The sequence below is a fragment of the Manacus candei genome, unplaced genomic scaffold (assembly GCF_025592945.1).
Source record: "Manacus candei isolate 608988 ecotype Guabito, Panama unplaced genomic scaffold, ASM2559294v1 h1tg000002l, whole genome shotgun sequence".
Taxonomy (NCBI): Eukaryota; Metazoa; Chordata; class Aves; order Passeriformes; family Pipridae; genus Manacus; species Manacus candei.
In genome coordinates this window covers 2,354,908-2,375,815 of record NW_026138050.1, presented here as the reverse complement: position 1 = coordinate 2,375,815, position 20,908 = coordinate 2,354,908, and the positions used below count along the sequence as shown (strand labels likewise).

At 49.1% G+C, this 20,908-nt stretch overlaps 3 protein-coding genes across 7 annotated transcripts in view; 1 reads left to right on the top strand and 2 right to left on the bottom strand.

The window, feature by feature from the left end:
• EPN2 (epsin 2) overlaps positions 1-9,654 on the top strand; it is a 42,719-nt gene extending 33,065 nt beyond the window's left edge. For 4 of the 5 annotated variants that reach the window (XM_051778161.1, XM_051778143.1, XM_051778156.1 and 1 more), the window contains exons 6-9: positions 635-805; positions 2,328-2,420; positions 3,322-3,537; positions 5,141-9,654. In XM_051778161.1, the coding sequence (XP_051634121.1) occupies positions 635-805; positions 2,328-2,420; positions 3,322-3,537; positions 5,141-5,472 (812 nt within the window). In that variant the 3' untranslated portion in view covers positions 5,473-9,654. The remainder of the gene's footprint in view (positions 1-634; positions 806-2,327; positions 2,421-3,321; positions 3,538-5,140) is intronic. The other variant, XM_051778171.1, reaches the window with a different exon arrangement.
• SHMT1 (serine hydroxymethyltransferase 1) overlaps positions 1-19,022 on the bottom strand; it is a 147,212-nt gene extending 128,190 nt beyond the window's left edge. Inside the window, exon 1 of the mRNA XM_051778336.1 lies at positions 19,012-19,022. The gene's annotated coding sequence lies outside the window, so the exon portion shown is untranslated. The remainder of the gene's footprint in view (positions 1-19,011) is intronic.
• On the bottom strand, positions 16,091-20,908 carry B9D1 (B9 domain containing 1). Its single transcript, XM_051776883.1, has 8 exons — positions 20,880-20,908; positions 19,717-19,921; positions 19,004-19,072; positions 18,804-18,915; positions 18,641-18,737; positions 18,118-18,180; positions 17,233-17,300; positions 16,091-17,095 (listed from the first exon to the last, which is right to left on the bottom strand). The coding sequence occupies exons 1-8, from the start codon at positions 20,906-20,908 to the stop codon at positions 16,950-16,952; spliced, it is 789 nt and encodes a 262-aa protein (XP_051632843.1). The 3' UTR covers positions 16,091-16,949.

Genomic DNA, 20,908 nt, shown 5'->3' with positions numbered 1-20,908 from the left:
TCACAAATTTTCAATAAAAACGAGAATCCTGAACATACAGGCTTTGGGTTAAAAGAAAATAATAAGGGATATCAGTGGGAAGCTCAGATCTGTGTCAGGAGTGCTTACACACAGGAATAAAAAAGCACAGCTGGCTCAGGGAAGCTGATTATGTTTTTAAAAAATAACAGTATGGTTAAAAGAGTTGGAAAACATTGCATCTTTGTTGTCTTTCTCCAAGTGTTAGTGTTTTGTATCTCATACCTTTTACCTCTGGGCTTTTTCTAAACTTACCCCTGAGTTCATAAATAGACCCTGTGATTTAGGTCACCTCTAGTCAGGTATTGCCAGTTGTGGTGACAGTGTCTGTAACAAAAGCATGTTTATTTTCTTGTTGGAACTGCAGATATTTTTATTCAGTTTGAAAGGGGGGATTTGTTTATTCATCTGCCTTGCACAGAGTTTCCTGGTGCTTGTTGTTCAGGGCGTGTGACATTGATGCTGAGAGTTGTCAGTGTTCCTGGTGCTGAACTGCTTCACCTGTTTATGTTCAGTGTTAATTGGCAGTAAAGGCACATAAGAGAGGTTAATCTCCCAGGAAAGCTTTCCAAAGTGAAGCTGGACTCACTGGGGTTCCCGCTGACTCTTTTTGCAGGTGCCAAACCAGCTGCTTCCGTTGACCCTTGGGCAGCACCAGCAGGATCCACAGCTCAGCCTCTGTCCAAAAATGACCCTTGGGCTCCTGCTCAGTCATCTTCTACTGCAGCAAAACCTTCTGTGGATCCCTGGGGACCAGCACCTGCAAACAAACCTCTCTCTACTTCTGGTGAGAAACAATCTCATGTTATTTGAGTAATGAGGAGAAACCCCGATGATGTTCTTGCACTGTGTGGTTCAAAGCAGCTGGGTGCTGAACAGTGTGCAGAACTGCTCTGTAAGATAAAAGGGAGTTGTAATAACTAGCAGGAAAAAGAAAATCAAATGTAATTATTCTGACTTAGAGCTCTGAATTCGTGGTGCTGCTTCGTGCTCTGTCCCTTCTACATTCTCCTCTTGGTGTTTGTGGCTGCCTGCTGAGCCCTCGGGACTGCTGCTGCTCTTGGGTTTGATCTTTAATTAGACAAGGACTTAATTTCTGGCAATGAACGATCCTATAATTTAAGCTTTCATCATGATAAACAGCTCTGCAGATGGATGTCTCTGCAGATGTAGATTGACAGGTCGAGCAGCTCCAGGTTCCGAGGAGACTTCTGGAGGTGCAAATGAGGGTTTGTTCCTTCAGACTGAGGGTGTGAAGTGATCCCTGAGCCCTGGGTACCAAGGTGCTGATGTAATTGTCTGTTCATGCTCTGTAACTAATGCAACCTTGATGAGTCTTAATACCTGCTATTTTCATATCAGCACCGTGGCTAAATGCATCCCAAATGCATTTTCTGCCAGTCCTTCATCCCAGCACATAACAAACAAAGGAATCTGAGTACTGCTAAAAGTTGTCTAATCAGCTTTCCACTGGGCAAAGGGCAGTAATTGGATCATTGTGAGAATGAGTCTTTAACTTTGTTCTTCTTAAGTGTTGTTTTTATACTCAATCATCACTTGTTGTCTCAGGGTTTTGTCTTTTTGTGCTCTTTTTGGACCTTCGTATTTGCTTGAAATGTGTTAAAGGTGAAAACTAAGTTAGAAAAACATTTCAACTAATTAAAAACGCCACACAAACTTTAAAGCTTTTCAGGAGTGTGATTGCTGGTCATTTGGGTTTGGGTTTGCTGCCTCCGTTCTGAGGTAAGAGTGTGGAATTTTGAAATGGTGATGTTTTCAATGGTTGTGAACTCTGGGCAAGTGCTGGTGCTTCAGCTAACGGGGCTTTGCCATCTCAGCAACCTTTGCTATTGCATTTCTCCTCCTTTTCACTTGGGAAGCACAAGTCAAATCATCACTGAAGCTATAACAGTGCTAAATTTGGCTTTGGAACTCTGTTCAGAATGTGTTTTACTTGAGGGCAGATTAACACTTGATAGTTCAGGCTGTAAATCCATTTCTCCTTCTGCAGCAATATCTGCTTTCTCTAGTGCAGACAATCAACCAAACCCCAGCATGCTCAAGGTGTGCCCTACACTGATTTAAAAGCAAACTGCTCTAAATTAGTTGTTTAATTCTGTAAGAAAGGACAATTTTGTGACATTATCCTTCTCCCAGCTCCTGGGTAACTCCAGGACCACTCCAAGTGCTGCCCTGGAACCCAACAGTCTTGGTAACACAAATGGGTTAGGAATTGCTTCCAGGAGGATCAGGTGTGGGATGCAACCGAAGATGTGTTAATGACAGGGCTGTCTTGTTGTTTTGAACAGGAAGTACATCTTTTGACCTCTTCAGTAATTTGAATGGTACAGTTAAAGATGATTTTTCTGAATTTGACACACTTCGAACTTCCAAAAAGCCAGGTACGAATCCAGTTCTTAGCATGTGGACAGGTTGGGTGATAGTCACAGCAACAAATGTCTCTCTTCTTAAATTTTATTAGAAAACAAAAATCAGCTTTCACAAAGGGAAGGATTAAAGCTGGTGGTAATGCAGCAGTAAAAGCTTGTTGTTCACATTTTGGCCTGTGCATGAACTTGTGGGGAATGGGCCTTTTGCACTGTAATCCATAGAATTGCACTGTGTAACCTTTGGCTGCATTGACCCAGAAATTTATTTGGATTTTAAATTCCCAGTATCCAACGAGTTTGGAGCAGGGCTTGTGCTCAGAGAGTCAAACAGAACCATGCTGACTGAATTCCTCTCATGTGTAAATTCTAGTAGGAAGATGAGAAAATACACTTCTATGAATGCTCTAATTTATTTTTCCTTTGGTCATTAGTGACTAAATCCAAACTGCCAGACCCTCAGTGTCAGGGCTGTGATACCTTGTGCTCTCAGGATGGTTCTGCCTGAAAGAACAGTGACTAATGCCCAGCTGGGCTTTTTGAACATCAAACCTGGGTGGAATCCAGCTAGGAAGGGCACAGCAGTGGTGTAGGGCCAGGGCAGAAGCCAAGGCTTTTGAGTATCTTTTCCTTGGAGCCTCTGAGTCCCACCTGGAGCAGCAGAGCTGTGGGAATGCTCATCAGGGCAAAGCAGGGAACGCCTTCAGTAGAGCTCTGCACCTCTGACTGCAGCTTTTTCATGCTCTCCTACAGAACATTTGTCTGCTTGCATGCTAAGGGTGTCCCTGACACACTCCAGCTTGACTAATCCCAGCGTTAGAACTAAACATTCCTGCTGTCAGACACTTCAGGGTTTTCTCTGCTTGGCTGTGTGGATTAATGGGAAGTTTTGTTTGTCTCTTTTGTGTTGTTTCAGCTGAATCAGGTTCCACTTTGCCATCTCAGCATAGCGGTACCACAAGTCCTGATCTCTTTGATTCCCAGCACTCGAGTGGGACATCAGGAAAACAAAGTGCAGCTCGGAAAACCCCGGAGTCCTTTTTGGGCCCCAATGCTGCTCTGGTGAACCTGGATTCTCTGGTGTCTAAGCCACCACAACCTGTTACTTCACTGAATCCATTCTTGGCACCAGGTCTGTCTCTGCACAACCCTCCACGTTTCTGTTTTAGCTTTCCCTCCCTGTAGGAAAACTGTGCATAACTCAGTCCTGGTGGATTTAAAGGAAGGAGTTTGGGGTTTGTTTTTCTTGGTTGCTTCAGGCAGCAGGTCATGGCTGAGAGCAGGAAGGTCTCAGAGAGGCATCCTGGACTCACCCAGCATGGTGACAGTCCCTGAAAGCACAGACTTTCTGCTCTTTGTCTGCAGCTGAGCTTGGTTCCAGCAGTTTCCCTTCCCCTTTTGCCCTTACACTCTCTGGATTATCTGCCTGCAGCCTGAGGTTCCAGAGAGCAAAATTCAGTGGGTTGCTGGTCAGGCTGTCTCCAGGCTGGCACAATAAACCAGTTCTCATCTGAAAACACATTCTCAGTGTATATGGAAAAAAAAAAAACCAGGCTGTTGCAGTTCTCCTGTAAACTGGGCTTGTTAGAAGTGAGCCCTTACTTAGACCAGACTCAGATGGTGACACTAAACACGTGGAACACGTACTTTTTAAAAGCTGAAACGTGTGCTGAAATTTCTGTGTGTTGCTCATATGGTGAAAAACACCTTGAAATTCTCTTTCAGGATGGATTTTCTTCACTCTTCCAGTGTGTGTGGGGGGGGAAGTCAAGTTTATTAAACTCCTTGAGCAGGAAAAAGGCAGTGATTCTGAGCAGCCTTGGCAGTGAGCGCTGAGAGGAAATCTGTGTATCTGCCGTTACCGGTTACTACAAAAAGTTTGTGAGGGGTCACTGGGCCATCCAAATAACGCTGTGCACGGATGGTAAAAGGAATTTGCAGGGTTGGCAGCAATCCAGGGAACCTCAAACGCTGGGAAAGTTACTCTCTGCTTTTTCTAGCACCGCTGCAATTCGGAAACAAGTTGTTTACTTTGTGAATTCTTGTCCAAACTCGGTGCCAGAAACACGAAAATGGAGTTGGCTGGTGAGGTTGTGAGGCAAATGTGCAAATCAGAGAATCACAGAATAGTTGGGAAGGGATCCTAAAGATCATCCAGTTCCACCCCCTGCCATGGGCAGGGACACCTTCCACTAGCCCAGGTTGCTCCAAGCCCCGTCCAACCTGGGCTTGGACACTTGCAGGGATGGGGCAGCCACAGCTTCTCTGGGCAACCTGTGCCAGGGCCTCCCCACCCTCATGGGGAGGATTTTCTTCCCAATATCCAAACCCTACTCTCTATCAGTTTAATCTGCAGTAAAGGAGCACAGAGAACCTGCAGGTCTCTTCCCCAATGCAAATTTTAAATAGCATTTAAAAACTGTAAATTAGAGACCTGGGTGTCATGGTTAGGCACGTTCCAGGTAACCAAATTTGCAACATCTCTGTCTCTATCAGAAGTGGAAACTGTTGGTCAGGGAAGGGATGTTTTGTGGGAGTGATGGGTTCAAGGAAACAGACTGTACTGGTGCACCAGGGAATTTGGTGAATGGCATGCAGGCAGGTTCTCCCTGGGGTGTTTTGGGTTTGGGAGCATATGGGAATGAACAAAGGGTACATTCTTGGCCAGAAAAGACGATTTCCAGACCCTGGTGTTGATGTCAGTGCCATCTCTTTCCCTCTTCCCTGCAAACCAGGCGCCGCTACAGCCCCGACTCCAATCAACCCCTTCCAGGTGAATCAGCCTCAGCCGCTCACCCTGAACCAGATGAGAGCGAGTCCCGTGATGGGAACCAGCCCTTCCTTCAGTGCCGTGCCCCCGATGAGCATGGAGCCAATACCTCTGTCTTCCATGGCCCCCGTGCCCGTGGGAATGGCACCGCTCCCGGCGATGGGCACCGTGGCCTCGATCACCAGGATGGGCCAGGGGCTGAGCATTGCAGGATCAATGCCCCAACCTCTCCACAGTACAGGAATCCCGCCGTCAGCCTCCCAGTCTGCAAATACAACTAACCCTTTCCTCCTATAAAGACCCAATTAAAGGAACTTTTCTTTTCCTAGTGTTTCCAGGCTGAAGTCTTTACAGCGGAACGAACGTGGCCTGTGTGGACTGAACGGTGTGTGAGAGACTTGGAAGTAGATTTGCAGTTTACAGTTATGATCTTTGAAGAGTTGTCTCTACTTACCAGTTAATCTAAATCTAGTCTTTGCTACAGATGGTACCTTACTTTGGCTTGTTGAGCATCATGTGAAAATGTTCAGACTTTTCACCAAAGTTAGATTTCTGCCCATTTTGTTACTTTGTTAATCATTTCAATACACTTTCTAGGGAGAGAACCTGCCATTTTAAACTCCGTTGGCTATTTTGTAGATGTCAGATCATGTGCTGGATCCTGAAATTACTATTTACCTGCATCTGTCACTTCCTATGCCCATATGATAGACCTGAGATTCTGAGTGCTAGTGAATGTTTTGCACATAACTACACACAGTTCTAGACTGTTGGTTCACCCATAGTCCTTACTCTTAGAAAGAGAACGATCCGGAGGGCCCAGGTGGCTGGTTTTTATGCATTAAAACATTGCGAACTCGCACTGCTTGTGGTATCTGAGGTGTGACCGAGAAAACAAGCTTGTCTCTAAAGGAAAATAACACAAAAACCCCAGACTAAACACCCAAGAACACGCTCGAGTTGTCGATATGCCGTGTGCTGTCGTGCAGTGTTGAATTTGTACACTACTCTAAGGACTCCTGGAACTCTCTGTGAGTGGCTGCACTCGTGCTGAGTGAGTGTCCTGCTCTGTGCTTGTCCAGTACCAGCTTCTTTGGAAGTTTTTTCCATGTGTATTTTGTTTTTATTTGACTTACAATGTGAGTTGAAAGAAAAGGAAAAAAAAAAAAAAAAAAGAAAAGACAAAAAAAGGACAAAAAAAAATGAAATACAGTGGGACAATGAATTCAGTTTCACCGGGGCAAGCTTTAAAACTAATTCAGGCTTAACCTTGCTATATGCAGTTACTCTTGTATACTTTTGCACATATTTTGTTTAGTACAGTTTCATATTTGAGTTTGCAGAGTTACCTAATAGTCCTTTTTTTGCTAATTTTTATAATGTGGTTCTTATTTAACTGTCTGGTTTTGATAGATTTATCAAGTCTGGCTGAAAAAATTAAGATATTGGCAAATGTCATTTTTATGGTTTTAATGCCCTCTTATTTATGGTTTTAGCTCTTTGTTTCTGTAAAGAGAGTTTAAAAGGGAAGATTAACACTAAAATATTTACTTTTAAATGAAATATTCATAATGCAAATCAAAAACAAATCCTCGTGACTAATTATTTTTAGAAGAATTGAATTTGAGCGTAACATGATTTAAGACTACATTAAAAAGAAAAAACACTAAAGTCGCCTTTCCCTTGATTTGTTCCCGTTTCCTGACCCCCCCCAGACTGGACAGACTTTTAGCCTTGATGAACAACATCACAAGAGAGGCTGGTGGTGTGTTTTTTTTTTTCCTTGTAATACTTCTTGAGCTGTTAAAAATCCTGATGTACAAACCCCGACTCGTTTAATTTTATCGACTAATTTTTCCCGATGGAAGGTGCACTCCAGAGAAAAACTGTTCCCTGGGAGCTGAACTGTCCCTTTTTCACTGGCATGTCTGGACTCCTCGGCACCAACCCACGCTCAGGGGTTCTGGTGCAGACCCGGCCCAGCGCGGCCGACTCTGCTCCCAAATATCCGTGGGCAGGGATGGCCCAGTGGGCAGGGATGGCCCAGCGCTCGCTCCTGCCTTGGGGGCATCTCTGCATGGATTGGTGCATCTTGGTGGCCTTTTCCCTCATTAGGAGGGGGGGTGGAAAACCAGAGAACAAACCACAAAGAAGTGGCCAGAGTTGTGTGTCGTGGCGTGCCGGAGCCGCGTGCCGCCGGAAGGGACTGGGATCTGTCTCCTGGTGGGAAGGGGAGGCTGAGAGACTATCAAATTTAGGGTACAATCACAGATTTTAGCTGTGTAGGTCAGTGTAGCTCTGTTAGTGTGCGGAATGCTAAGTGTGTGGATGTTTCTATGCAGATTGTGGGATCCTCTTGGATACTGTGGAATTGGCGAGGAGGAGCCCCAATATTCATCTGCTCTCGTTTTTATATAGGAGGAAAGAGAATTGCTGTCCACAGCCAGTATGTCTTTAAAAACAAAACAAAACCCATTCATGTTGCCTTTCAGAATAAGGAAAAAAGACTTTACTTTTTGTTGTTGTTGAAGTTGCTGAGAGGTGTAGACCAGGAAGGGTGTGATTCTTGCAGATGGGGGGGGGGAAGTGCTTTCCAGCTGATCTGTGGCAAGATTTATTTTTCCAGTTTGATTTTCTCAACAGTGGAATCGAGGCCACTCGATGTTTTTTTCCCTTAGTGTGTCTCCTGAATTGCAGTTGGATGGGGCACTGTTCAGCCAGAAGTCCTGACCACATCCTGGGTAACTTTTTGGAGGCGAAGGTGGGGTTGAGAGTAAGCATTTAAAGTGATGAAATAATCTATATGACTTGATAAAACTGTGCTGTGGGCCTGGTAGGGAGCCCTGGCTTAGTGAAACTGCTGACTGGCCAATTGTTGCTTTTACCAAGTCACTTCTCCAAGAGCCGTATTCCTTTTAATTGGATATACATTAAATATGGAGAGAGACACTTATGGCACAGCAAACCACGGCAGGGCTCTCGGAGGAGCCACGGCCCAAATCCTGGTGCTGTAAAGCTTTAGGCTGAGACTAACCAAGCCCAGAGCCCAGCCTGGCACAGGGCTTGTGGCAGGAGATGAGTTTAAGAGGAGGAAGGGCTGGTTTGGTAAATCTTTGTTGCTGGGCTGGGCCGTGTCCCCACCTCATGCAGGAGTGGGTGGCACTGAGGGGGGTTCTGCCTGGGTGTGCCCCAAATTGTCCATCTCTTTTTGTGATCATTTAACTCCTCTCCAGGATAATCCTTCCCCCTTCCTCGCCCTCCCATGTTCCTGCATGGAGGACATGTGTGTATCCCATCACATCCGCTCTGCCCTATTTCTCCAAGCTCATTTTCCCCCTCTTCTCCTTCTTTTTCTCAACTTGCAAATACTAAAAGTGCTTTTCTTTTTCTTGATTTTTTTTTTAAAAAATGTTAGTAGCCCAAAATAGCCTTACTGGTCAAATTGACCAAAGAGAAAAGTGTTAAATATTTTGTAAAATAAAAAAACTAAAAAAAAAAAACCTAAAAAAAAAAACCCCAAACAAACCAACAACCCACCCTTGGCGTAATTTTACCCCCCAAATAAACTCAGTTATTTATTCAGTTTTATACTATAGAGAAACTAAACTCCATGGAGGGGACAGGGAAGGAAAAACCGTGGTGGGCTGTATTGTTTACAGTCTTTTTGGAGTCCCGTAGCCAAGACAACTCTTGTTCCCCATCTCCCCCTTTGCTGTTACAGTTTCTAACGTGTACTGTACGTCTGAATATTGCACAGGTTGTGGAGAAATAGGTGGTTTTATTTTTCGCAGCAGAAGCTCACGACGACTCGCTTCCTTCACAGGTGTTACAATTTCAATATTTACCAAACTTTTCATAATCCCGGGAGCCGGCTGCTTTTTACGACTTTGTGCTGACTTATTGACATTATTTACTGTATAAATAATTTATCATTTGTACTATTGTATCATAATGTCTGTATCTTTGTGTCATTTCCCCCCCCCTACTCCCTACCCCCCCCAAGCGATGTCACGGATGTGCTATTTAACCAATGCCATCAGAACAGTGGAAAGACACGGGGTTTGTAGGTGACTGGTCAGAATTAAAATTGTATTGCTTATATTCCAGCCGTGTTGCTTTTTCCAAGCCTCTGCGTGGCGTTTCTAACCCCGGCCCAACCAAACCCCGGCGCCGCCGCGCTCGGGTTCAGTTTTTCCAGGGAGCTGGTGGATTGGTGGAGCTGGTGGATTGGTGGAGCTGGTGGATTGGTGGAGCTGGTGGATTGGTGGAGCTGATTTAAGGCCTGTGGTGCCAGGAGAAATCTCACCGTGACTGGGCGATGCTGCTTGTGCGCTGGCGATGGGATTCCTTGGATGCATCCAGCACTTCCCCGGGACAGGCTGCTCTGGCTGGGAGAGAGGAGGGTTTCTATAGCTCACTGAGCTCAGGAGCAGTTGAGACCTTACTAACTCAATAAAAATGAAGACTTGTTGTGTTGCAGGTGACTGAATTCCTTCTTTAAGCCACGTTGCCCCTGAAACAGCTCCACAACAGTGGAGGGATCATCGGGTGCTGCCTCGCTGGATTTATGTCCAGGCAGGAATCTGGGGAAGGAGTTTGTGGAATGAGGGTTGGGGAGCTGTGACAGAACTGCCTTGAGGAGCCCTTGCTTCCAGTCTTTGTAGCTCAGTCTTGCCCTTCCTGCAGCCTTGGCTCTGTCCCGTGGATCACATGGCCCTGTCTGTGGGGAGCAGGGAGCTGCTTCCAGCTGGGAAGTGATTCCAGCTTCTAATTCTGGCTGGTTTAATTGAAGGGCACTTCATTAGCAGGCGCTGTCAAGAGCTGCCTCTCCAGAGCCCCTCCAGGTTCCCTGGCGTTTGTTTGCTGCCAATCAGGCTGATCACTAATCAATGATCACTCATTAATGCTGAGGCTGCAGAGGGGCTGGAGCCCTGACTGCAGGAAAGGTGGCTCTGGGGAGAAAAGCCTCTGTTTTGGTTCCATCCCCGTGGTCCAGAGCTGGCTGGGGGTGCTGGGCAAGCAAGCTCCTGTTTCCCTGGAGAACAAGATCACCTCTGCTCAGGCCTTGGAGTCATTTTGCTTCTGTGTCCAGGCCAGTGAGGAAAACAGGAAAACCTCTGGGCCAGGAGCAGCAGCCCAGGAACCAGGTACCTGTTGGCTTTTGTACCTCTGGTTTTTCCAGAGGGGATGGATGCTCCCTGCTCCTCACTGGAGGGGTCTGTGTGTTTTTCTCTCTCCTCTGACTGGTCTCTCTGTGTGATCAGCACTTACTTCACGGTTTTATGATTTTAAACTGCCAGAGGGCAGGGTTAGATGGGATATTGGGAAGAAATCCTTCCCTGTGAGGGTGGGGAGGCCCTGGCACAGGTTGCCCAGAGAAGCTGTGACTGCTCCTGGATCCCTGGAAGTGTCCAAGGCCAGGTTGGACAGGGCTTGGAGCAACCTGGGCTGGTGGAAGGTGTCCCTGCCCATGGCAGGGGATGGAACTGGATGGGCTTTAAGGTCCCTTCCAACCCAAACCATTCTGGGATTTTATGATTCTACTACTGGCATTGCACATTTTAAACTGAAGCTGCTCTCTACAGGGAAAACACAGGAAGGGATCAAAGTGGAAGTGTGGTGACTCTCTAACCTCTTCTGAAGGAGTTGGATACCGGCAGAGCCGAGGGGTTGCCGAGGGATCCTGAGCTGATAAATCCCGTGGTGAGAGGAGATGTGGTGGCTGTGGGGGAGGTTTCTGCTGACCTTGGGCGAGCTGCTCCCCCCCATCCCATGTTTCCTCCTGCTCTCCTGTGCAGGGGGGTGGATTTGCTGCTGTGCAGAGGACGAGGACTGTGGATAAGGTGTTATCTCCAGGCTCCTCCTCTGTGCTGCTGTTGCCAAAGTGTTTGTGCTGAGAACGTTCATGTTGCCCCTTGTTTGTGCTGGGCTGAGTGGTGCAGTTCTGCCCCTTCTGCTCTTTTTCATGGAACTGTGAGGAAAGGCCTTGGACCAGCTCATGCTCTGGCTTTGGCAAGACCCCTGCAGAGCTCCCTGCAGTCTGCATTTCTGGGAACCACCGCCATTGATGCAGCCCCTCACGTTCAAAACTTCCACCTTTTCGTGGTTACCTGTTATCTGCCTCCCAGGCCATCTCCTCCCCATTTGTGAGTTGGGACGTGAGTGAATATGGATTTCCTAAGGACAGGTGTTTGTCTGGGAGCTCAGGACTGGGAATGGTGAAGAGCCACTGTTGTACATGGCAGTAGCAGCCCCGTCTCTGTTTTGCTGTCGGTCGATCAAACCCTGTAATTGTGGAAGACTTGAGGTTTCAAGGAGTGGGAGGTTCCCCTTGGTGCCAGTTCTCATGAGGGCAGTTAATTAGCAGCAGTCTGGTGATCAATAGGGAGTTGGAATCCTCCCAGAGTAAGCCAGCCTGGTGCTTTGCAGAGGGTGAAATAATAAATCATGGATGGGGGAGTGTGGGGAGCCTTGGGGGGGCACAGCACATCCTCTGGCTTTGCAGGGGGGAGCCCAGGGCTGTACCAGACCTGAGTGGAGTTGTGGAACCTTCATGTGTTTGGTAACTATCTCCCCGAGTGATTAGGAAAAATTTCATGGGCAGGGACACCTTCCATTATCCCAGGTTGCTCCAAGCCCCCTCCAACCTGGCCTTGGACACTTGCAGGGATGGGGCAGCCACAGCTTCTCTGGGCAACCTGTGCCAGGACCTTACCATGCTCACAGGGAGGATTTCTTCCCAATATCCCATCTAACCCTGCCCTCTGTCACTGGGAAGCCATTCCCCCTTGTCCTGTCATTCTAGGCCCTTGTCCAGAGCATTCCATGATCAGCCTGCACTCACTTCCACAGCCTGGATGTGCTGCCTGACCTGTTCCCAGCACTTGTTCAGCAAATATGTTCCTGTTCTCAGGTGAAGGAAAATCAATGACGTCTCAAATCGCCCGAATAAAGCTGTAATAAAGGTGGAGTTTGTCTTCCCAGCTCCCTGCCTGCTGCTGCCTGACAGGAAACCTCTCTGGGACATGGGAGCTGCCAGCTTTGCACCTTGATCGCTTAGAGATCCTCCCAGGCAGGAATGGCATCCTGGGTTTCAGCCCTGTTTAACCACTGGAGCTGCTGGAGGTTGGATCAGAGCTCCATCCAGCCCGGGGAACTGTTGCTGGAGCAGAGACACAGATTTCAGGGGTGCTGATGAGCTGAGTGATAACCCCGTGGTGAACCCACTCGCTCTGCCGGCTGCCCTGGGATCAACACCCAGAGCTGGCTTGGTCAGGGGCTGGAGGAGAACATGCCTGGCTGCTGGAGCAGATGGAGGCAAAGATCCTTCACAGGATGCTGACTCAGCATGGAGTTGTCCCACCCACCCACCCCGTGGAATTCCCCACAGTTCTGTGGCTGAGCCACCTCCAGGAACGCCGAAGATGGAAAATCATTAGACACCTTCCTTGTCCCCTTCCTGTCCTGGAACCTGTCAAAATCAGGCAGCAGTGGGGTCCGTGTTCTTTCTAGAGGGCTTTCTTTTGGTTTGGGAATGCAATTTGGTGGTTTATCTGAGGTCCAGGGGGGCAGTTCTGCCTCGGTGTAGCAGCACACACGGAGCCCTCGGAGCCCGTGGGCTGCCTGGGGTTGTGTTGGGTCATGGTGGTGATTTTTTGTTTGGTTGTTTTTTTATTTTTTTTTTTTTTCCTTTTTTAATATCTTCATTAGCAAGTCTGGCACTAAATGTAGTGATATTCTCTGAGGTGAATTTGGGTCCTTAAATATCCTGGCCTGAATAGAGGTATAAAAATAGCAGCCTTGCAGCAGTTACGTGCGTCTGCTGCTCTTCCCCCTGAAGGACAAGGCTGAATCCCTCCCATCCTGCTGGGAAAGCAGGTTGTGTTTTATCCTCCCTCCTGGGGGCTCAGGCCTGGTTTCCATGCCCAAAGGATGGTTCCTAAGGAATTTGTGTCCTGAAGATGGCCAGGTACTGGAAAAGTGTTGTCTCAGGCCCTCCCCACCTCCTGTCCTGTGCTCCCCAGCCCTGGTTATGCTGCAGTGGAGGGTGGTGGGTGCTCTGGTTTGGGGGTTCTTTTTCTTCCTGTGCTCCAAACATGGAGGTTGTTCCTGATTTGCAAACACCCACGAGTGTCTCGGCCCTTGGGGTTTGGTCTCACCCGCGTTTGACTCCCAGAGGACTCCTCAGCTGGTGGAACAGCCCCCTGGGGGTGTCCTGATGAGAAAGGGAAAGGGGCTGAAATCCCTTGTGGGGTGTGCATTGGGTGGTGGCTTTTGCCCAGCTCTTTGCTGTGCTCCTGCTGAGGGGTTGCATGGCCTGGAAGATATTCCAAATGGATGTTGTTGGCTGCTGGTGTGCCTGGGCCTCGGGTCTCCAGCTGGGCTGGGTGGTGGTGCATGAGTGGGGGGCCCTCGTGGGGGGCTCAGATCCTCAAAGGTGTCCCAGGGACAGCCTGGACATGTCCTGTGTGGGCTCTGCAGAGCCCCCTGCCCATCCAGCTGCTGCTCGGTGCCAACTGGCACTGCCAGGCCAAAGGGACAGGCCCAGGGTGGGGGTTCCTGCTGGTTCTCCCTGGTGCTGGTGGGTCCTGATGTCCAGGACCCTCCAACTGTTCTGTCCTCCTGGGACCCCACAGACCTGGATTTATCCTCCTTTATCTCCAGCATCAGGTCCTGGCACAATGCTACAGTGACCTTGCCATGAACAGCTCATCCTGGGGCTGAAATGGCACAACCCTGGGTAGAGTTGAAGCTGCAGCTCCAATTTTCTTCAAATCTGGCTGCTCTGTGCTTCTCTGTTTTATCTTTCTGACTCTTTTTTTTTTTTTTTTTTTTTTTTTTGAGCGTTTCACAGGAGGCTCCTGCTCCTGACCCGGCACTGCTGCTGGGGGGCAAGTCGCTGTCAGCTCTAATCCAGCTCATTTTCAGATGGAGATAATTCCCAGCAGTGCTGCTGGTGTAAAGCAGCCTGGCTGCCCCGGGGGCAGAGCCGGGCTCTCCAGCGCTCAGGGATGCTCGCGTTCCTGGCTCAGTCCCGTTCCCTGCGGCGCCGGGAGGTGTTTGCCCCGTGCTCTCGGGACAAGGGGCAGTGCCAGGGCAGCAGGCACCGCTGCACTAATTTCCATGGAGAACAGGAAAAACGTGGCCGTCCTTCATTCAGCCTCTCCTCCAACACCTTCCTAAAGGTTGGGAACTGCCACGAGAGGGCAGGAGCTGATGCTGCTATTCCTAGTTTTGGTAGAAAAGGCTGTAAATAACAGTTCCTAAGGACTATCCCAATGATTTTCCTTTTTCTGGAAGGTTTGGTCCCCGAGCTGCTGTTTGATCCGTGTCCTTGGCTGTTTCCTTCCCAGGGTGAGAGCAGGAAAACCCCCATGGAGTGAGGATGGTCCAGAGCTTCTCCAGGCCAGGAGAGCAAAGGGAGCTGCTGCACAGTCCCCAAATATCTCCCAGCCTTCCTTTGCTTCCAGAGGGTCCCTCTCCACTTTGGGATAGCTGAAGCCCCTCCTGTGTCAGGACACACGTTCTCAGTGAAGGTTTTTTTCCTGCCCATCTCGAATTAGGAGGATAATGTCCAATTTCAGTGCCTGGGAGAGATTTCAGAGTAACAAAACAGGAGCTCCAGCAGCAGCTGAGAGCCTCGTGCCACCCTCTGTGCCACCCGGGGCTGGGAATTCCAGTCCAGGTTTGAATAGAAGGGAGAATGATTAACCAGGAAACGAGCAGGGTGCTACAGCTGCCTGGAGATGGGTGAGAGGAAATCACTGCAAGCCTCTGCTGCAGCAAGGCTGGGGTTTACTGGGTCCTTCCAACCTTTAACTGCGAGGACCATTTAAGAGTCATTAATCCCTTCCTTGCTACAGGAAGCAGCAGAGATTCTCCCCAGGGTAAAATGCTCTGCCACACCTGAGGACCAAAGGCTTCCAGCAGGGAGAGCTTCCCAGACAGGGAATATCAACAGCGGCCTCTGGGAACAAAGGAATGGCACTGGACTAGGGAAGGGCTGGCTGAAAACATCCCCCCAGCGTGCCCGGGGGTGAGGGCTGAGCTGTGTCGGAGCTGAGCACTCACAGGCTGAACACAAACCTCGGGAAAGGTGGGTGAGGGTCTTAGATGTGCTCAAGATGTGTCAAAAAAAACCCCAAATCCAACTAAACCCAGAGAAAATATGCAAAAAACCCCCCTAATAATGCAGGTGGCAGTGTGGGATCTGCTTGTAGAGCATCCTAAATATCTTACAGTGCCTCAAATCCTGGCTTCTGGAGTTTAGGATTTTTGCTTTTTTAGATCTTTGCTTTTCACTGCTTTAACTTTTCCAAGGGTCCTGGCAGCTTGGCTGGGAAGGGGGAAGCTGGGGTGGGTCTGGTTGGTGTCAGTGGGGTTAAACATCCAACAGGAGAAGTTCAGGGTGTTGTAGCACCAGGATGCAGAGCTGTGTGTGAATAAATTTGGTGTGTCCTTGTGGGCACTGGGGTTTAACAGGTTCCTTGTGCCTGGGAACTCTGTGGGGCAGTTTTGCTCCAGCTGGAATGGGGGCAGGTAACTGTGCTCAAGGGAAAATGGATGTTTCAGCAGTAGTAGGTTCAGTGTTTGCCTCTGGAGTGTTCCAAACACAGATATTTATCCTGCTACTGTAGAGAACTGCTTCCCAAATACTTCTGAAAAGGAAACAAAATTCCTTTTGCCTCCTCTGAGACAAGAGGAAATATTTATTAATTTGGATTCCAACATGACTCAGTTCAGAGATTACATGATCTGTCAAAACAACTGGTGGAGGAGCTTTACTGGAAGCGTGGAGTCAACAAAAGCAAGACAGGAAAAATGTAAGAGATGAAAAATCATCCTTAACCACATTTGGAAAAGCATTTATACATCGTATCAAAGGTGCTAATGCTCCCACAGTGATCACATGATGTTTTCAGAAATGCTATTTATTCAATCTCGCTGCTCAGCACGAAATAAGAACAATCTCTGCCTGGAGTCTTTGTCCTGGAGGCTTTGTGGTTCCTCACTGTGTTTTATTACTTGTGTTTCTACAGTTTGAGGTCTTGGTAGTTCACTTCTAGGGTGGTATCCTCACTCTCCCAGGCACCTCCTGGGATTTGCAGTCAAACACAAGAGGTTACATGCCCAAAATTCAATCTGAAGATGACTAAGCAATTAGTCATTCCATTGTTACATGCACTTCTTTCTCTCCTGTGCCTGTAAGAGCAGAGCCTGGATGATTTAGGGGACAAACAAAAGCCCCGAGCAGCAGAAAGACAAATAAATATATTTAGACAATTGGGTTTATTCAGCCTAAAAGAAATGCTCAGAGGGGGATGCATTTCACTGGCCTGTTTTTGGAAGGTGCAATAATTTCAGTTCCCCATTTGTACCACAAAAAAACCCCCAAATTACTAAAAAGAACAGGGTTTGCTGTTGATTGCATCTTGATTTTTTAACCACAGGAAAACTGCTGCAACCGTGAACTTTCCATTTCATTATTGATATAAAAAGTGTACAAAAGGCTGTTATAAAAACATTTTGTCCCAGACTGTGAGACAGTCTGATACTGCTCATAAAAATGCTGAATATTATCTGATGGCATTAATTTACATAATACTTCAACCTGTAACTTACTGAAAGGACTGTACTTGGTAGTTATTCCAAAGCCTCATGGGCTTGTGCTTCTTTAGGAATAATTCTCTCAGTTTAACCAGCTCCACCTTTCCCTAAAAAGCCACAAAGTGCTCAACTTCTCTGTGAGCCTTTTGAGCACCTCCTGGCACAGTTCAGTACTTGTGGAGCCCTTGTGCCCCAGGCCCCAGGGAGGGGCTCTGCAGGTCACTGGAGGTCACGTCGTAGCCCAACTTCTTCAGGTCCTTGGTCATGATGTTGAAGGAAATGGTCACAAAGCCCTGGGATCTCACCCTCGTCACTGCAAGAGAGATGATGGGAATAAATCCAGTCAGAGGAGGTTTTTCAGTGGCTGTTGAGCTCAGATATCCAAGGAGGATCGTTCTCAGCTGCTTTTCCCACCCGAAGGTGGACGGCCAAGCTTAAGCCAGGACTCACCTTCTCGTCCCTCTCCCTGTGCCACAACTTTGGGGTCAGTAAATTCCGGGCGTCTCCCTGTGAGCCAGCTTGGAGAAGAACACAGAAAATAACCAACTGGATTGTTGACATTGATCCAGTTTGTTACATGCATGCCAAGAACACACAGAGGGGTTGATCAGACTCCCAGCTTTGGCTTGCAGCAGAGTTTGGAAGCTTGATTCACTTTATTATCTACTTCGATCAAAGCTCAATTTTGTCTCTCTAAGGAAAAAAAAAATAAACCCAAAACTAATTTAATGCACATGATGGTGAATCCAGGTTATTTCTGGGCTAGACAGAATCCTCCTGTGGCAAAGGAATTGTTGGAACTGATTCACTCTTGATCACCCAGAGAACCAGAGAGGCTTGGACACTTTGAATACACAGAAAAATAGACAAATTAGTGAAGGGCCTACAAAAAGGGAATCAGAAAGAGAAGAAATCAGCTGAATCCTGACAATATTGTGCAAGGGAAAAACCTCAATACCCTCAGTTGCTGTGTACAGACTGCTCTTGGAAGGATGTGTGTGTGTGAACAAGATAAAGGTTACAGCAAATGCATTCCAGATGGGAGAAAAGGTAGAATGGGAATTGTTTTTCCATGTTCTTTGCTTTCCAGGTTGCTCTTAATGGGGCTGTGCTTCAAAAAAACACCCTAAAAAGATTTAGGTAGTAAGTTCAGTACAGTCAACAGGTAGTTAACATGTCTTCAGAAAGCTTTTCAAAATACCTAGACAGCTAAAAAACCACAAAACTACCTGGTTATGGTACAGAATATTCACATCTGCACCAGTGATTTGCTGGACATGCCTTTGTGACTAAGGGCAAGAGGGACTTTAAAAACATAAAGTCATTAATTATTACCTTGTAAACTGCTGCAGCCTCGATGTGGACTCTGGAACAAACATAGCAATGGTTCTTCTGTGCCTGAAGCAAAAAGAGACCCAGAGAACTTCAGAAATGGAGCAAAGAGCAAGGGGTTTTATATTTATAAAGGCACCAGAATTTCAGACACGTCAGAACACTGAACATCTCGAGGTGGGATACTTTTCCTTCCAAGAAGGAAGGGTTTGTTTGCATAGGAACAGTGTACATTCCTCCATTTCCAGAGGTGGGAATGAAAGCTTATTGAGTGCTGAGAATGATGGGGGAGAGGCAATTTACTGTGCTTCATATCTGGGCTTTTTACAGGCCAGTTTTGGCTTTACAGGTGTTCACAGGACTAACAAAAATTATTTTGATGGTCAGGGGCTTCTAGAAAATCCGAGCCCTTTGTACCATACAGACAAGGTGTGATGAGGAGACACGGGAGCATTTTTGTTTCTGAAACAACAGAGTAACTGGGACAAAAATCTGTTTCAGTCCTGAAAGACAGGTTGTCACTCACCTTCCAGGTGTGAAGGGCACGTGAACAGCTCCATAACCTCTGACCACGTCGTGTCCGAAGAAGTCAGGCCCGTAAACACTCAGCACAATCTGTGGCCCTGCAGGGAAGGAGGTGTGAGAGGAGGGGCTGGTCTGGGGGCTGGAAATCCCCCCCCAGCACTCACAGCCAAAAGGGTTGGTGCTCTTGAAGGTGATGTCGATGGGGAAGTTCCACACGAGCGTGGTGGGCGAGACGTCGCTCTTGGAGGTGATCTGGGAGATTCCCTCCTCCAGACCCTGCGGGGGGAAGGTGGAATCAGCTGGGGGCTGAGGGGGGCCTGGCAGCCCCCAGGATGGGGGTGTGGGGGGCACAGTGGGGCTGTACCGCGGTGGGAACCCAGTCCTGGCCGTAGACGAAGCAGAACTTGCAGTAGAGGTCATCGAATCCAGGGAACTGTGGGAGAGAGGGGGGGTGTCAGTGGGGATTTCTGGGGTGAGGGTCTGCCCAAGGAACAGTGCTGAGGGCAGAGCTGAGGGCAGCCAAGGTTTGGGGGGGCTGAGACCAGGCAGGGTTAGGAGGGGCTGAGGCCAGACTGGGTTTGGGGAGGCTGAGACTGGGATGGGTCAAGGGGTTGAGGCCAGGCAGGCTCAGGGGGGCTGAGATTGGGCTGGTTTAGGGGGTGCTGAGGCTGCGCTGGGTTCAGAAGGCTGAGGACAGGCTCGGTCGTGGGGGCTGGGACTGGGATGGGTTCAGGGGCCGAGGCTGGGCTGGTCAGGGGGACTTAGGACTGTCTGGGTTTGGGGGGGCTGAGGCCGGGCAGGCTTAGAAGGGCTGAGGTTGAGCTGAGTTAGGAAGGGCTGAGACTGAGCTGAGTTAGGGGGTGTTGCAGCCAGAGTGGGTTCGGCTGGGTTGGGGAGGTGGCTGAAGCCGGGCAGGGTCCGGAGGCAGAGTCTCATCCCGCCGGGCGGACACGGGACCGAGGATCTGGCTCCGCGCTGTCGGTGCCGGGGGCCTGTCCTGCATCCCGAGGGCGTCCCGGGGGTGTCCCCGGTGTGTCACCCACCTGCCCGCTCTCGGTCTCCCGCGGTCTCACCCACCTGCCCGCTCTCGATCTCCCCGCTCACGGCCAGCAGGAACACGCTGGGCGCCGCCATGGCGGCCGCGCCCGTTGCCATGGGGACGGACGGGGCGGCGCGGCGGACACGCTTCCCCCGCGCCCCGCTTCGCTTCGCTGGGCTCCCGCTCCCCAAAACTGCCCCCAAACCGCCCCAAAACCGCCCCAAAACCGCCCCAAAACGCGGCCTGACCACCCCCGTCACCCCCGAGACACCCCTGTGTCACTCGGGACAGCCCCGCTGCCCTCAGCACGGCCGGCCCGCAGCCCCTCACCCCTTGGCAGCCCCGCCACCCGCTTCCCCTTTATCCTCGCACTGCCCCACATTTAGAATTCCTGGCGTTATTTTTTATTTAATATCAACGTCTGTTGATATTTTTTTATTTAATATGAATATCAGCGCCAACCTTCCCAGAAGCTGGTCCCAAGCCTGTCAGAGTCCAAGGAGTGCTTGGACAACGCTCTCAGGCTCATGGTGGGATTTTGGGGTGTCCTGTGCAGGGCCAGGAGTTGGACTCGATGATCCTTGTGGGTCCCTTCCAGCTCAGGGTATTCCATGATTCCGTGGTGTCGAGGCCATGGCCACTAGATGATGCTGCTGGCCGAGCCGAAGCAGCTCCAGCTCCTGGGCAAGGGCCAGAGCCACGAGGTGGAGGAAAAGTGAGAATAGTGATGAATTTTGTGGTCTCTGGAGGGTCACCCTACGAGCCAAGCTGATGAGGAGAAGGGGAGGCTAGTAGGGCTGTTAGTGTCCACAGCACGGTGATTATTCCTTATGGATATAAGGATAAACGCCTCCCTAATTCTGGGGTCTGAATGCGGCTGCCACGCTGTGGGAGGGAAGGGGAGGAAATGGGATGGGGTTGGTTTAATGAGAACGCACTAATTAAAAGGAAGGAGGTGAGTTTAGTGTGTAAACAAGGTGGACGAATGCACCGAGACTTTGCAGAGCTGGAACTGCCGAAATCTGCTGCCTGGAACTTCTTGTTTCCCTGCAGGGACCACAACGTGACGGGGCTGGGCTGGTGACACGACGGTGTTGGCCTGGTGATGTGACAGTGCTGGCCCTTTGGGACCGTGGTCGTGCCACTGCTCCTGCCAGGAATCTTTGCTGCCCACGCGCACGTCAGCGCCACGGAGACTCACCAGCCCGGCCACCATCTGCCACGGTTCAT